This window comes from Anoplolepis gracilipes, chromosome 13 (assembly GCF_047496725.1).
Source record: "Anoplolepis gracilipes chromosome 13, ASM4749672v1, whole genome shotgun sequence".
Taxonomy (NCBI): Eukaryota; Metazoa; Arthropoda; class Insecta; order Hymenoptera; family Formicidae; genus Anoplolepis; species Anoplolepis gracilipes.
In genome coordinates, this window is record NC_132982.1 from 9,838,220 (window position 1) to 9,852,376 (window position 14,157).

Sequence of the window (14,157 nt, forward strand, 5' to 3'; positions counted from 1 at the left end):
ATGGCGAGGTGGAACCATAGAGAGAACCTGTTCCTTTTCTCGCGTAAGGGGGATTTGGCGCTATAAAAATGTGGCCGAGAAACGGATCTCGATATCAGAGCCGCAAGTCGTTGGTGCAAGACATACATTCTCGAGTCTAGAAGAAGAAGTCCTCGTCTCACGATGTTCAAGCTCGCCGTACTCTTCGCCCTCGTCTGCGTCGCCGTGGCCGCCCCGGCCCCCGGGGTCCTGACGTCCGCACCCGTGCTCGCCGCCGGGCCCGCTCTCGCCTACTCGGCGCATCCTGCACCCCTCGTGCACGCAGCTCCGACCCTCGCCTACGCCGCTCACGCATCCCCGGCCCTCGCCTACGCCGCTCACGCATCCCCGATCGCCTACACCGCCCACGCAGCCGCCCCGCTCGCCTACTCCACGCACGCAGCAGCCCCGGTCGCTTACGCCGCCCCTGCCGTCAGCTACATCCACTGAGGATGAGACTTGGTCTTCTTCTCGGAAAATCATTTTCCGACGTCAATCTTCCATCTACAGAATCGACTGACATTGCATCCCAGCAATGGCGCCCGGATGTTTCTCAGAGCATTATAATTTTATAATATATTTGCACACACAGATACATCCATACATATATTATATATATATATATATATATATATATATATATATATATATATATATATATATATATACAAAAGGATAATAATAAATTAATATTTCACAATTACAAAGAATTTTCTATTTATTGTATTATATGTACGCATCTACTCGCGCCAGCCATTTATTATCGGCGATAACGGACATTGACGTGTTAAAAACTATATGTATATGTTTTACTGAATGGAAAGTAATCCTTTTACAGTACTTGTAGGCCTCAAAGGGAATTTTAATGTCGGTCTACACCGAAACGCCCTCGGATTACACGCAAAGTTAAATGCACTTGTACATAAGTCAGAGGGCCTCCTCTCGTTACAGTTATTTTACGTAATTTAATTTTTATTCTAAATTTCGCAATTTTAGCAGACTGCGCTAATTTGACGTTTAGATTTAAGGGAAAAATTTTTCAAACATTTTTGTAAAATATCGCGAGCTCGATGTTTTGCTCAATTTAATAGAGATTCGTCATCTACGATATTTTCAAAAAAATATTTGTCCGCTGCGTCTCGCTTGAAATAATTCTGAAAAAAAAGAAAGAAAAAAAAAAACTAGTTAGATGCTCAAACTACGTGGTTCAATATATTATGTACGTAGCATAAATATAAAAACAACGTGTTCTATATATAATAGATAGAAATTATTGCAGAAAAAAAAAATTGCGCAAAAAAAAAATATATATATATATATACACACCTCTTTGCCAACTTTACGTAACAAAAATATGCGTATTTAATAAAGCGAATTTATATTAATAGACACATTTATGTAATTTACCGGCAAGTCTAGATCTCATTCGTAGATGACGCGTGTCTCTACGAGTTTGCAAGATTGACGAGGCTTCGCAATGAACCCGCGACACCCGTTGTAGAAAGTTGCGCGACCTTCCCGAGCGAATAAATCACATAACTCTTCTATACGCAACAACGCCCATCGTTCATCGTAGGGACGTCACTCAAAATCTCTTACTTTGCTGATCCTGAAATAAAGCCGACCATGGCAATTTGTTATTACGCAATGCCAATGCATTACGCGTGCTCTTATTACAAGCTGTACGCAAGCTGCGGGCGATGCGTTAATTGACAGTCCATATCATATGCACGCAATGAAATTGATATCGTGTATTATATTTATATTCGTTTTGCTAATGGGAAATATGCGAGGGATTCATTACAACGCATTCGTGCGATATCGATGGAAAGATTACGCTCGACGTTACAATGGTCTTTACATATTACCCTCTTTGATAAAAATTTGCATCGGTATAAATCTCAAGATAATCTCAAGTAGAGAATTATAATATTTGAATTACGAAACACAATTTTACGAAACATATGCGAATGATGGAAAGGCTTGACTTTTTTTTTTTTTTTTTATTGATATTCCATCTTCTGCATTGCCGCAATATAATTCGAAAATATTTAGATTTAAAATATTAATATTCAAAGACTTTCTTTCATTATCCTAATTTCTGGTATTACGATTATTTACAATAATATTTTGACTCTCAATAAATATCTGATATTTACACCATCCACTTATACTATACGTTATATATATAATATATACCTACTCTATATTTACACTAGTCGTTTAATTAAGACTGATTAGTATTGCGACAAGTAAGGAAGTCTCGCGATTTTTTCCCTCTCTGGCAATTTCGGAAAATGGAACACGGTCGCGATCACGTTCCACGCTTTTCCACGGTCGCTAGGAGGAAATCCATTTTCGTTTTTCCGGCGCGTTATACCTTAAGGACGAACGTCGTTCACATACACGCGGATTTCTCGAGCTCTCTCGACGACTCCTTGTCGATTCACGAAAACGAGTCGTCGGCATGGGCGGAGTCCGTGAGACGACGACCCTGCTCCAATAAATCTGGAGCACGATCGCGTGCAACGATAAGTGAGAAAGTAAATAAATGAACAAGCGAGACTGTCCGCGGCCCAAACCTTTGACGTTGTAATATTTCACAAATTTCGCCACCGTACTCGACGAACGCGACGACGAAGCATAAAAGAGAAGCGCGGCCAGAGTGTGCGCGCGCGCTTTGTGTTTACTATTATATATATATATATATATATATAGTTGTATACACAACTACCGAATGTTCCTTTTCACGATGAATTTTCAGGTCAATTTAAAGTCCATTTTTTCTCGGCGTAAACGTCGAGACCAACAGTTTATAAATAATTAGTGTGAGAAAAATAAACGCTTTTTTCAAACTGAGCTTCAAAAGGGCCAACAGGCAACAAAGTTGCGCTTTTCGATTAATTTCGAATGTATTTTGCGCCAACAGATAAATAATAAGAAGTAAATAATAATAGTGTGAAAAGTTTTAAATAAAACATTTCTAAAATTTAGGAGAAATGTTTTTTTTTAATTTAAAAAATATACATATATGCGGTATATTTTAAAAATGAAAAATCTCTCTTTAGTAATATTTTGAAAAAGAAAAATCTCGCTTCTATTTAAATTGATGAAATAAACTGTAATTGAAAAAGGTTTGTTGGTTTTAAGACATCCTATATTGAGCGGGACACTGCCGGCGCAAATTAAATTTGTGTGAAACGAGAACGCATAATTCCCCGAGTGTCTCCTTTATCGATCTACCTTGAGCAGAGATGTTGACTTTAAAGAAGTCAAATCGTTTTGCAAACAGTTTGCGCGCGTGTCATGTCACGCGTATATCAAGTTAATTGTCCGGCCTTGCTTTTATTAAGATAAAAAAATGTTTTTGAAACGTTGTGAAGATCTTTTCTTTAAATAAATTCATCGTACATAATTAAATGTTATTTTAATCAAGTGTTCGATTAAAAGCTTATATAATCAATTACCAATTCAAATATTTTAATTCCAATATTATTTCAATATTATTTATTATAATATGTATATCAATCTGTACTTGATGATAATTAGCAAATATTGTCCTTTAAGAAAATTATTTATTCATCATTTCATTTGCAAATTCAGTACTATTTAAAAACCCTCTAGTACCTCTTTGTAAAATATTAAAATATCAAGAGGCTAAGGCGCAATTTTAATGAAACGAGTGCATGTTACATAAAGTATGTGTTATTACATAAAATCGAGAAATTAAAATTACGCCAAAGTAAAAGGACCAAAACGATCGGATGGTCGATCGGGATAAACAGAGTTCGCGATTGCCTCGCCTTAGCCTTGATCTACTCTTAAGCCTCGCTTCTTCTTTGCACAGACTGCTCTACCCGCTCCTCCTTCTTACCTTGCGCAATCTCTTACGTTCCGCTGGATGGACGAATGAATGGTCTAAGACGGAATATATATAAAAACCTCTAACAATCGCGTCTTCGGTCAGACGTGACGAATCTTTGCGAAGCGTAAGATCGAGATATCGATCGGTAGATCGATAGGCTTGGCTTGTCTCGCAAACTGAGTTGTTGAAGACATCATAGCGATCGCGGAAACGAGAATTATGGGCACGAGATGCAAGTAAAAAAATACGCAACGTCAAATAATATTAACATGTAAGCGCGTAGAACATCAAGGCTAATTCACCCAACGACTAATATAATATAAATATCTGCAAGATCGTTTCTTAATCTTTTCGACGTCCTTCGGACGTTCTAGAGAACATTAAGATGGCGAGATAATATGTATGTGTCACGCATATGCATTTTTAGCTCTTGTAGCGCTGTTCTAATCCGCGTGTTATTGTAAGAAATCAAGACAGTGTAAAAGATGAAAATATATATTGTAAACGTCGTATACATAGCCGATGATAAAGTTGCGGCGATACACCAGCTGTGATGTCAGCCATCACTTTGCGACGACGATTACTCTCGAAAGGCACTTTGCTTCGGCATAGTCCTAGTATCAATGATAATATCCGTAGCCATGGCCATAGCCAAGTCCGTAACCATGGCCATATCCAAGACCGTATCCAAGACCGTGGCCGAGACCATATCCGAGACTATTTTGCACGTAGGTGACCGATGGTGGAACCGTGTATCCGTAATGACCGTAGCTCACCGCTGGTGCTGCGTAGGTTGGAGCGTAAGCCACCTTTGTGATGGCAGGTGCGGTGTACGCCAATTTGGTGATGGCAGGTGCAACGGCGAGCTTAGTGACAGTCGGAGCAACCGCGACCTGAGAAGGACAACCGCGCGTTATTTTATTTTATTTTATATTATATTATATTATATTATATTACAATATATTTAGAGACACGTGGATTCAAGGAAGCTCAATTATATAGAAATTTAAATTTTTAATTCAACTTTAACCGGCCATTATTTTATCACCTCTGTCTAAATTAATTATTTTAGCGAAATAATATATTGTAGAGACTAGCAGCGAAAGCGCTGTGAAAATTTTATTTTCACCGCATTTAATTTTACGCGAGAGCTCGCCTTCGTGAATTACGAGCGAATAAGACTTGAATCTTCTTCTGGCTCTTGGCCACCGTTGGCATTTTACAGCTACACGTTACGCTGATAATCCTCAACCTCGTGTCGTAACGTCCCAACGGTTACACGCCCAACGTTTCCGAGCTTACCTTGTACGTATTGGCGTAACTGGTCGCAACTGGAGCGTGTGCGTATGTGACCGCAGGTGCGATCGCTACTCCATGACCTAAGCCATAGCCGCCGTAGCCGCCGCCGTAGCCGCCGTAGCCGCCGTAGCTGCCGTAGCCGTAACCGCCGTAGCCGTAGAGTCCTCCGTAACCGGAGTAGAGACCACCGGCGGACGCGTAGGCGACGGTGGCGAGAAGAAGGAGCTGCGGTCAAATATTACATATGGCTGAAAAATATTCTTCCATTGCATTTTTAGACGCTCCACATAAATCGCGACGAGAATTCAAAAAATCATTATTTTTATGCGAATCGCAAAATTACATATAGATTTTTTATGACATCAGACACTCAACTTGCGCACCTTGAATAATTTATAAATTACATGTTTTAAGAAAAATTACATATAATAAAAGTTGCATAATTTCAAGAGGGCCTCTCGCATAGTATATATGCTTATAAGTGCAGGAGAGAAAAAGTAATTTGCAACGAGCAGCTACTTTTTCTGTTTTAAAAATTAATTACGTGTTTTTTTTTTTTTTTTTTTCTTTTTACATTAATTGATTTTTCTCCTTATTTTTGCGCATAAAAATATTGAGACAGGATAATTGAAAAAAAAAATGAATATTTTACGAAATATATATTTCATAGTTTATGTCAAATTAAAGTATAAAATATTTCGTATAGACTATTCAATTTTTGGATAATCTACTTTTAAAACTATTTACGTTGAATGTCGCGAAGAATTAATTTACTTATATATATAAAGAAATTGGCATCATTTTATCCGAACCTTCAAGTCTCGGAAATATCTCCTTATAAAAATAAAAGTAGATATACTGTATGACCCTCTTGAAATTATGCAATTTTTATATGTAACAATTTTTCATAATACGTATAATTTACAAGATATTCAAGGTGTGCAAGTGGTATCTCCCCCAGTATTATAATATCTATCTTTTCGTCAACGGAAAGTGTGTGCCAGATTATGTATTAAACGCTTCTCTCTCTCTCTCTCTCTCTCTCTCTCTCTCTCTCTCTCTCTCTCTCTCAGGTTGATAAAACTGAATAAGCAAACAATAAAAGGCTATATTATAACGTATAAATTAGAAAAAAGTGTAATTAAGAAATGATACGTACGTACATTTTAAATTATAATTTTAAATTATAGAGGCCAATTATAAAATAAATATTCTATTATGAATAAAAAATATAGAAAGATATAAAAGAAATAAATAATAACATATTTTTTACATGTTTGGAAGTTTCTACGCGAGATTATTATAAATGACAAGATACAAAGTTTCGAAGCGAACAATTCACATCATTGTGCATAGCCTTCGGCTTTATTTACGCACATCCAGGATGATTTCAACCGCGTATCTATTCATACGATATGAATGAAACGAGCGTATTCCAGCGTGATAAAATCGCGCCCGCGGCGGCAGGTAAAGTTCATAGCAAATGTTACGGTGGATCGCCCGAGCATTTCTCACGATATTGCCAGTTGGGTCTCTCTTTCTACAGTCTGAGATAGAAATCTATACTTTAAAGCAATATTATAAAAAGCCAATTGTTATTTTGAAAATATAATTTCTCAAGAAATTGTCTCCTCCACGCGATCACGTTTTCATTTAATATAAACGAAAGAGAAAGAAACTTCCAGAGATTCAAGAGAATTATAAAATATCCTCTAGACACTCGTGGTGCGTTGCCTGGGAAAAATATCGCGTCTCGATATCTATACGTTTCCCCGAGAATACAAGTCCCGTCTGCGCTTTTCCTCCTCCTCCAGTACCACTTTACTCACCAGTTTGAACATGTTGCTCTAAGCACTTGCGATCTCTCGTCGGTACTGTGGACTGACTATACATCTCGCGTACCCCGCTAGATCGCTTATATATCCCCAGCGGATTGTTTTTACTTGCGCGCTCGCGGGCAACGGGGCACAAGGGGGATCCAAGGGGGAGAGATGCGGAAAAAAGTTTTTCCCTGCCAATAGTGGCAAGGCGAATTCGTAGGTAGGAAGGTAGGTAAACGGCAGGCCCGCGGTGTCCGACAGGGTGGGGGTGGCTTGGGTCAGACGTCAGGCGTCAGGCGTCAAGCGTCATGGGCCCCGGGACCCCGGGACCCCCGTTACGCGCTCACCTAGATCCTAGATCCTTTGCGGATGACTCGTCGCACGCGTTCTCTCCGCGGTCATTCGCGCGAAGGACAAAGCGATTATCGGCCGGGCGGGGGGGGAAAAAAAAAAAAAAGAAAGAAAAGTATCGGTTGTTCGATTCGCATCGTGAGAAAAAGCGCGTTCGCGCCACCTTGAATAGGTAGGTATACACGTGCGAACGAGCGCGAGATGAGAGAGGGAAGGAGAGACAGAGGTTTTTTTCTTCTCTCTCTCTCTCTCTTTCGTTCTTTCTTCCCATCGGGCCCCTCTGCACTCTCAATCGCTTTCTGTAATTATTCGCGCGTCTATGATCTTGTCTGTGCTCCGCGAAGCGTGAACAGAGTAACACGGGAACCTCGACCGATCGAATGTAGCACGCGGTGGTAGAGAAGAAGAGAATTCATCTTCTTCTTCTTCTTCTTCTTCTTCTTCTTTTACATTGTCATCATTTTCCCTCATTATTTTTCTCCATTTTATTAACTCCATCGAGACATTTTTTTGTTATCCATTTTATAGTACATTATTATATAAATTTACTTTATTTTATTATATACTCTTTATATATTTTTATCCCTTCTTTTTATAGATTACGGGAACGCAACTTGGATTTCTTATTATACCTTGCGATATCATTATTATCGCGCAACTTGTATTTTTATTTCCACGTGTATTATTCTCACAGCTTTGCTCTCCTTGAAAAATGCCTCGCTTTGCATCCATCTCGACACTTGCTCGATCGTGATCGAGAATGAGTAGGTGTGTCAACGCGAGTGCTGCTTCCGGGGCGAGAAGTGAATCATTGCGCGCTCGCATGCAACGAGCTCGCGGAAACAAGTTATATTCTTGTAAATAATTTATAAATAATCCACACAATTTACGTATTATTCATGAAGTCTACGTGTTCGGAAAGATAATAATACAGATCGCGCACAGGAAAAAAAAAAAATAAAAAAAAATAAAGAATGGCTACTTGATTAATCGTAGAACAAACACTTTTCTGTTACTCTTTTCTCGCTCGTTTCATTCAATGTCGTATAAATCTGCAGCCTTGCTGGTCGCGGCGGATTATCTTCGTCCTCATTGCGGCTCGCACTTACACGTCATCTCGTGTACACCGCCTCGTAAACAAAGCAAACGTGAAAAATTTGCGCGTAATCAACGTTTATCATCCACCGTCTTGCCGTCTTAATAAAGTATGTCCTACGTCATATCACTTATGGATACACGTGTCGCTCTACAAGAAACACCTATTAAATCACTTATTTCTGCTTCCAACGTGGAGCTCGTTACTTTTAAAACTTTAAAATAGCAACTTTAGTCTTAGAAATTTTATACATGTCCCTCTCCCATAATTCACGTCTTTATCCATAAATTCTTTGATCCATTTGTAGAGTGCCTTTTTAAATGAAACTTTTAAATGCATGTTATGAATAATTTTTAGAAATTACTTAAATTAAAAAATTCTTCAAAAATATAAAGTTTTATTAGAGTAATTTGCAGAAATAATTTTTACTTGAATTTAAGCTCCGATTATTTGTGTGACTGTATATATATATATATATATATACATCGAAATTGAACGCCTAATTTGCTATATATCTTCAACCAGTTAGGTTTTCGTAGACTTTTTTTCACGTTACACAACCATTTGTAACCAACCCTAATGGCTTACGATGCGATTAACTCGGCTGCACGCCTCGATATCTGCCCTTACGTGTACCTGCGAGGCATAGCCAGCTCGATCGTGAATCGGGGCTAACGAAGATAAATATCGGCGCGATATAGGTATCGCAAGTGAGCTAAAACGTTACGACGCGCGTACGATATATATATATATATGTGTGTGTGTGTGTGTGTGTGTGTAAATTCTCTTTATGTGAAACGCAAAATGTCGCTGCAAGACAAACGGTTTGCTGTCTCGCAACTCCGACTCCGAGCCCGCGAGCGATCGATTTTTAAAAGACGGTCAGCCAAAGTAGAGAGCAATGCACAGTCGAGGGACGATGTATGTACAATGCAACGGACGAGGATATGTATACACAAGCCTCGGAAAGGATCGAACCCGTTAACCCGTAGATCCTGTACGTTTTATGGTATGCGATACATGGCACACATTTTTTATTTATCTTGCCTATCGGAAAACGTGTCAGCTCCTGGCGTTGTCGAATAAGTTCTTTCTTGCTTATTCTGTCGACGACGATAAGTGTGAACGCTTGTAAATTCTTTTTTTTTTTTTTTTTTTTACTTTTTTTCTTATCAAATGGTGGAAAACGATATGACGATATTATGCCGTCGAGAGAATATAGAATATTCTCTCTCTCTCTCTCTCTCTCTCTCTCTCTCTCTCTCTCTCTCTCCCTTATATAATTACGTACGGTCGTTTGTGACCGGGGTCATTAAGGAAGATGGAGCAGAGAATCGCAGGAGGAGCCGCAATGAGGGAAACACGGTGACGGAAACTGGAACGCTGTGATCTAAATGCCGAGCTTATTAATGCGCCTGCATTATTATCATTAGTCATTCCGTTGCAGACCACACGTTTGCCCGGCAATCCGACTTTCCCCCTCACCCTCGCGCCCGCTTCCGCGCGTGCTTACGTAAACGCCCTCGCGATAGGTGTGAGCAAACAACTCTAAAGCTTATTTCCAAATAACGTCTTGAAAGTACATCTCTAAAAGAACAGAGATTACAAAGCCGTGGGAAGCTCTTTTACATGTAATTTTTATTTTTTAATTTCAAATTTTAAAGCGCTTTGAAGAGCAAGGTCTTTAATTTGTAAATTTTCGTGTGAAATGGAAATAAGATTGACGAGATCTGAAAACACGTGGACCGCACGCGTTTTGACAGACGCGTGGTCGACGATGGGTGATCTAAACGAGGATCGCGCTTTATTTATTTCTCGCGGAACGTTCAGAGATGGGTGTCACAGAGTCCTCGCTCGGCAAGCACGCATTTACGCATGATTGTGCAATTATTACTGCCAATAACTGTTCCCGATCGAGTCTCGAGAATACGATGATGCCGACGTGATGTGTACGGGCCTCTGGTACACGCGCCGCGCGATTTATTATTGCGCCTTATCGTAAAAGAATTGCTCCTGGACGTGGAGAATGGAGTTTCCCGAAATAAATCGCCTGATTTTTCGTATCGGCCTTAAACAGACCGTATCGTGCGAGGCGAAATAAATTGCATTTAATAAAGCAGCACTCGCGATACGTATTAAATTGTATAAATGGTATAAAATTAAGATACAAAGGGAGTAGAATAGACGATGAAATTTAATTGTGAAATATACAACGAATACGCCATTGAGTAACAATCAATATTACAAATGTGAAGAACATGGGGGTGGGGGGAGGGAGGGGAGGAGAACGTGTTTCTAATTTTTTAATTAAATTAAGGATAAAATCCGATCCAAGTACGTAAAGTATTCCAAGATACATCGGGATGATTTGTTATATAATAATATAATATTTCCTCGATACGTACATTTCGCATTATTTCTCGTAGCAACCCTCAGGACGACGCGAGGGGGTTTTGTTTCGCCGCGCCGTTGTAGCCGGTTAAAAGGATGCAAGAGAAATGAGCTTCTTACGCGAGGAAAATGGAAGAGAAGCTTTTCGTGGGTTTTTTTTTTTTTTTTTTTTTTTTTCAATTTTATTTTATGTACTTTCGACGATAGGATACGCGCACGGAAGACAGGGAACAACAAGAGTGTCGGCCGACGTTGGCTCGGCTACATATTATTTTACACTCTAACGGGACACCGGGGACGACGATATAACTATATAAAGAGGAGCGGAAAGAGGAAGCAGCAGGTGTACGCGAGCACTCGATAAACATCTTCCGGAGATGGGACAAGATCTTCACTTGTCTTCACCTTCGCCTTCCTCCTCCTCGTCGAACTCGCCCTCCTCGTCGGCGGTCGCCTCCTGATACTGTTGATACTCGGACACAAGATCGTTCATGTTGCTCTCAGCCTCGGTAAACTCCATGTCGTCCATACCCTCGCCGGTGTACCAGTGCAGAAACGCCTTACGCCGAAACATCGCGGTAAATTGCTCCGATACTCTCTTGAATAATTCCTGGGGGAATGAAATTTCCAGTCTATCGTAATGATGTAATAAACCCCCCAAATGTCTATTATTATGAAAAATTTCGCTCCTTTCAAGAGTTTTTCTACAAAGTCGCAGAAAAAAATTGCTCGATAACGTTGAGATTAAACTTAAAGTTTTGATGAAAAATTATATATATATATATATATATATATTTTTTTTTTTTTTTTCAAGCAATTTACGATTAACTCTTTTCGCTCTGCGATAAGTCGACAAACGAACCTGAATAGCCGTGGAATTGCCGATGAAAGTCGCGGACATTTTCAAGCCCCGCGGAGGTATATCGCAAACGGCGGTCTTCACGTTGCTGGGTATCCATTCGACAAAATAGCTGCTATTTTTATTTTGAATGTTGAGCATTTGCTCGTCCACCTCCTTCATTGACATTCTACCGCGAAACACTGCGGCCACCGTCAAGTATCTACCGTGTCGCGGGTCGCACGCGGCCATCATGTTCTTCGCGTCAAACATTTGTTGAGTGAGCTCCGGCACCGTGAGTGCCCGATACTGTTGCGAACCTCTGAAACGTCATTCTTGAATTAGATGATGAAACAGGCAGGTAGAAAATTACACGAACGAAAATTTCCCTTTCTTTCTTTAATCCGTTGGGGGGGGAAAAAAAAAAAAAAAGGACAAATCAAATTCACAAAACCTAGAGGTCAAAGGGGCAAAGCCGGGGATAAAGAAGTGCAGTCGCGGGAAGGGGACCATGTTGACCGCGAGCTTCCTCAGGTCGGCGTTCAGCTGGCCGGGAAATCTCAGGCAGGTGGTGACGCCGCTCAAGGTCGCGCTAACCAGGTGATTGAGATCGCCGTAAGTCGGCGTGGTGAGCTTCAGGGTCCTGAAGCAAATGTCGTATAGCGCCTCGTTGTCTATGCAATACGACTCGTCCGTGTTTTCAACCAGCTGATGCACCGAAAGAGTGCAGTTGTAGGGCTCGACCACGGTGTCTGACACCTGTGTGTCAAAAGGAAATTACAATATTATATATATATAGAACGCAACACGCATCTCTCTCTCTCTCTCTCTCTCTCTCTCTGGGTATATCGTATACTAACAATAAGTATATACGCATTGTACGCGCGGTATTGTTCTATTAAGGACAAAAGGTTGCTTTCCGACGGCCGCCCTTTGTCTCGTATCCATTGTACCTTATCCGATGCATGTGCATCGGAAAGACTTTTGGCGTTGCGCCGTGGAATACGTCCTCCGGCAATTGCCGATACGCCGAGAATTCGTAAGCGTAACTCTTGCCGCAAAATCCAATCTTACATGCTATTGCCGAAAGTCGTCGTGAGATATCGTTCGATCATATATATATATAGGGTGTCTTGAAAGCGCGAATATAAATCCGACGAATTTAAATGAGGGACAAAAAGAAGGAAAGAGGAAAGGCATCTATATATATATATATATATATATATTACCTTTGGCGAAGGTACCACGCTAAAAGTCATCATGATCCTGTCGGGATACTCCTCGCGGATCTTGGAGATGAGCAGGGTACCCATGCCGGCGCCAGTGCCGCCGCCCAGGGAATGCGTGAGCTGGAATCCTTGGAGACAGTCGCAACTCTCGGCCTCCTTACGCACCACGTCCAAGACGGAGTCGACGAGCTCGGCGCCCTCGGTGTAATGGCCCTTGGCCCAATTATTGCCGGCGCCGCTCTGACCGAAGACAAAGTTGTCTGGCCGGAATATCTGGCCGAACGGCCCCGAACGGACCGCGTCCATCGTCCCGGGCTCCAGATCGACCAGGATCGCGCGGGGCACATACTTGCCGCCCGTCGCCTCGTTGTAATAGACGTTTATCCGCTCCAGCTGTAGATCCGAGTCGCCGTGATACGTGCCCGTGGGATCGATTCCGTGCTCGTCCGAAATCACCTCCCAAAACTGGAGGAAAGAAAAAAAAAAAAGAAAAAAAAAAGGAAAAAACAAGAGGGTGAGCTTGTTGTTGATTTTTCGCATCGTGGACAATAGATTTTGATCACTGATTTTACTACATCTTCAATGACTTTTGAATGCCTGTAAATTACTCAAAGGACCGAAAACGTACCTTGGCGCCAATCTGATTGCCGCATTGGCCCGCCTGGAGATGTGCTATCTCGCGCATGTTTGCTAGCTTGTAGCTTTGACTTTGCGAGATCTCCTGTTCGTTAGGAAAAGTCCAAAATCAAGACCTAGTCGTCGTCTGTTTCCGTTACCTTGGAAATGCGAACGCTCGCGTATTCCGGTGCGCGATATACGACGCGAGAATGCGAGGAAGCGAGAAACCGCGCGGAGATAAAGCGCCAGAGATCTTCCACGCGACAAGATTCGTTAGAATTCCGACAAAATCCCTAACCCTAAGAATCGTAACTCGGGTAATTTGGCTGAGGTGCAACTCGCGTTTCCATGGCGATGCGACGAGAGCAGCGTGTCTCGGTTCCGCTTCTGTTTCGGGGGAACAATTGAATGTGCCGTTGATGAACAAAAGACTCATACCGCTATATCCGCCCTTATCGCGTTCGTCGATTTCGATATAGAATGTCGAGAAGAAATTCGCGAAGGCGAGAGAGAGAGAGAGAGAGAGAGAGAGAGAGAGAGATTCTTACAATTAGATCTTTAATTAAAAATTATTTATTAATTTTAATTTAAATTCTTTTTTTTTTTTTTTTTTTTTTATTATCTTTACAATC

The 14,157-nt window shown here is 40.9% G+C and overlaps 3 protein-coding genes across 3 annotated transcripts; 1 reads left to right on the forward strand and 2 right to left on the reverse strand.

Annotated features, from left to right (window-relative positions):
* The first annotated feature begins 63 nt into the window (after nt 1-63).
* Nucleotides 64-626, forward strand: LOC140672532 (uncharacterized). Its single transcript, XM_072904759.1, has one exon. The coding sequence runs from the start codon at nt 163-165 to the stop codon at nt 466-468; it is 306 nt and encodes a 101-aa protein (XP_072760860.1). The 5' UTR covers nt 64-162; the 3' UTR covers nt 469-626.
* Nucleotides 627-4,362: 3,736 nt separating this feature from the next.
* LOC140672509 (uncharacterized) lies at nt 4,363-7,081 on the reverse strand. Its single transcript, XM_072904715.1, has 3 exons — nt 7,012-7,081; nt 5,186-5,407; nt 4,363-4,776 (listed from the first exon to the last, which is right to left on the reverse strand). Exons 1-3 carry the CDS (start codon nt 7,021-7,023, stop codon nt 4,504-4,506), a joined length of 507 nt encoding a protein of 168 aa, XP_072760816.1. The 5' UTR covers nt 7,024-7,081; the 3' UTR covers nt 4,363-4,503.
* A 3,555-nt stretch (nt 7,082-10,636) lies between these two features.
* LOC140672228 (tubulin beta chain) lies at nt 10,637-14,097 on the reverse strand. Its single transcript, XM_072904173.1, has 5 exons — nt 13,536-14,097; nt 12,908-13,372; nt 12,133-12,437; nt 11,703-12,000; nt 10,637-11,450 (listed from the first exon to the last, which is right to left on the reverse strand). The coding sequence occupies exons 1-5, from the start codon at nt 13,590-13,592 to the stop codon at nt 11,232-11,234; spliced, it is 1,344 nt and encodes a 447-aa protein (XP_072760274.1). The 5' UTR covers nt 13,593-14,097; the 3' UTR covers nt 10,637-11,231.
* Nucleotides 14,098-14,157: the final 60 nt, after the last annotated feature.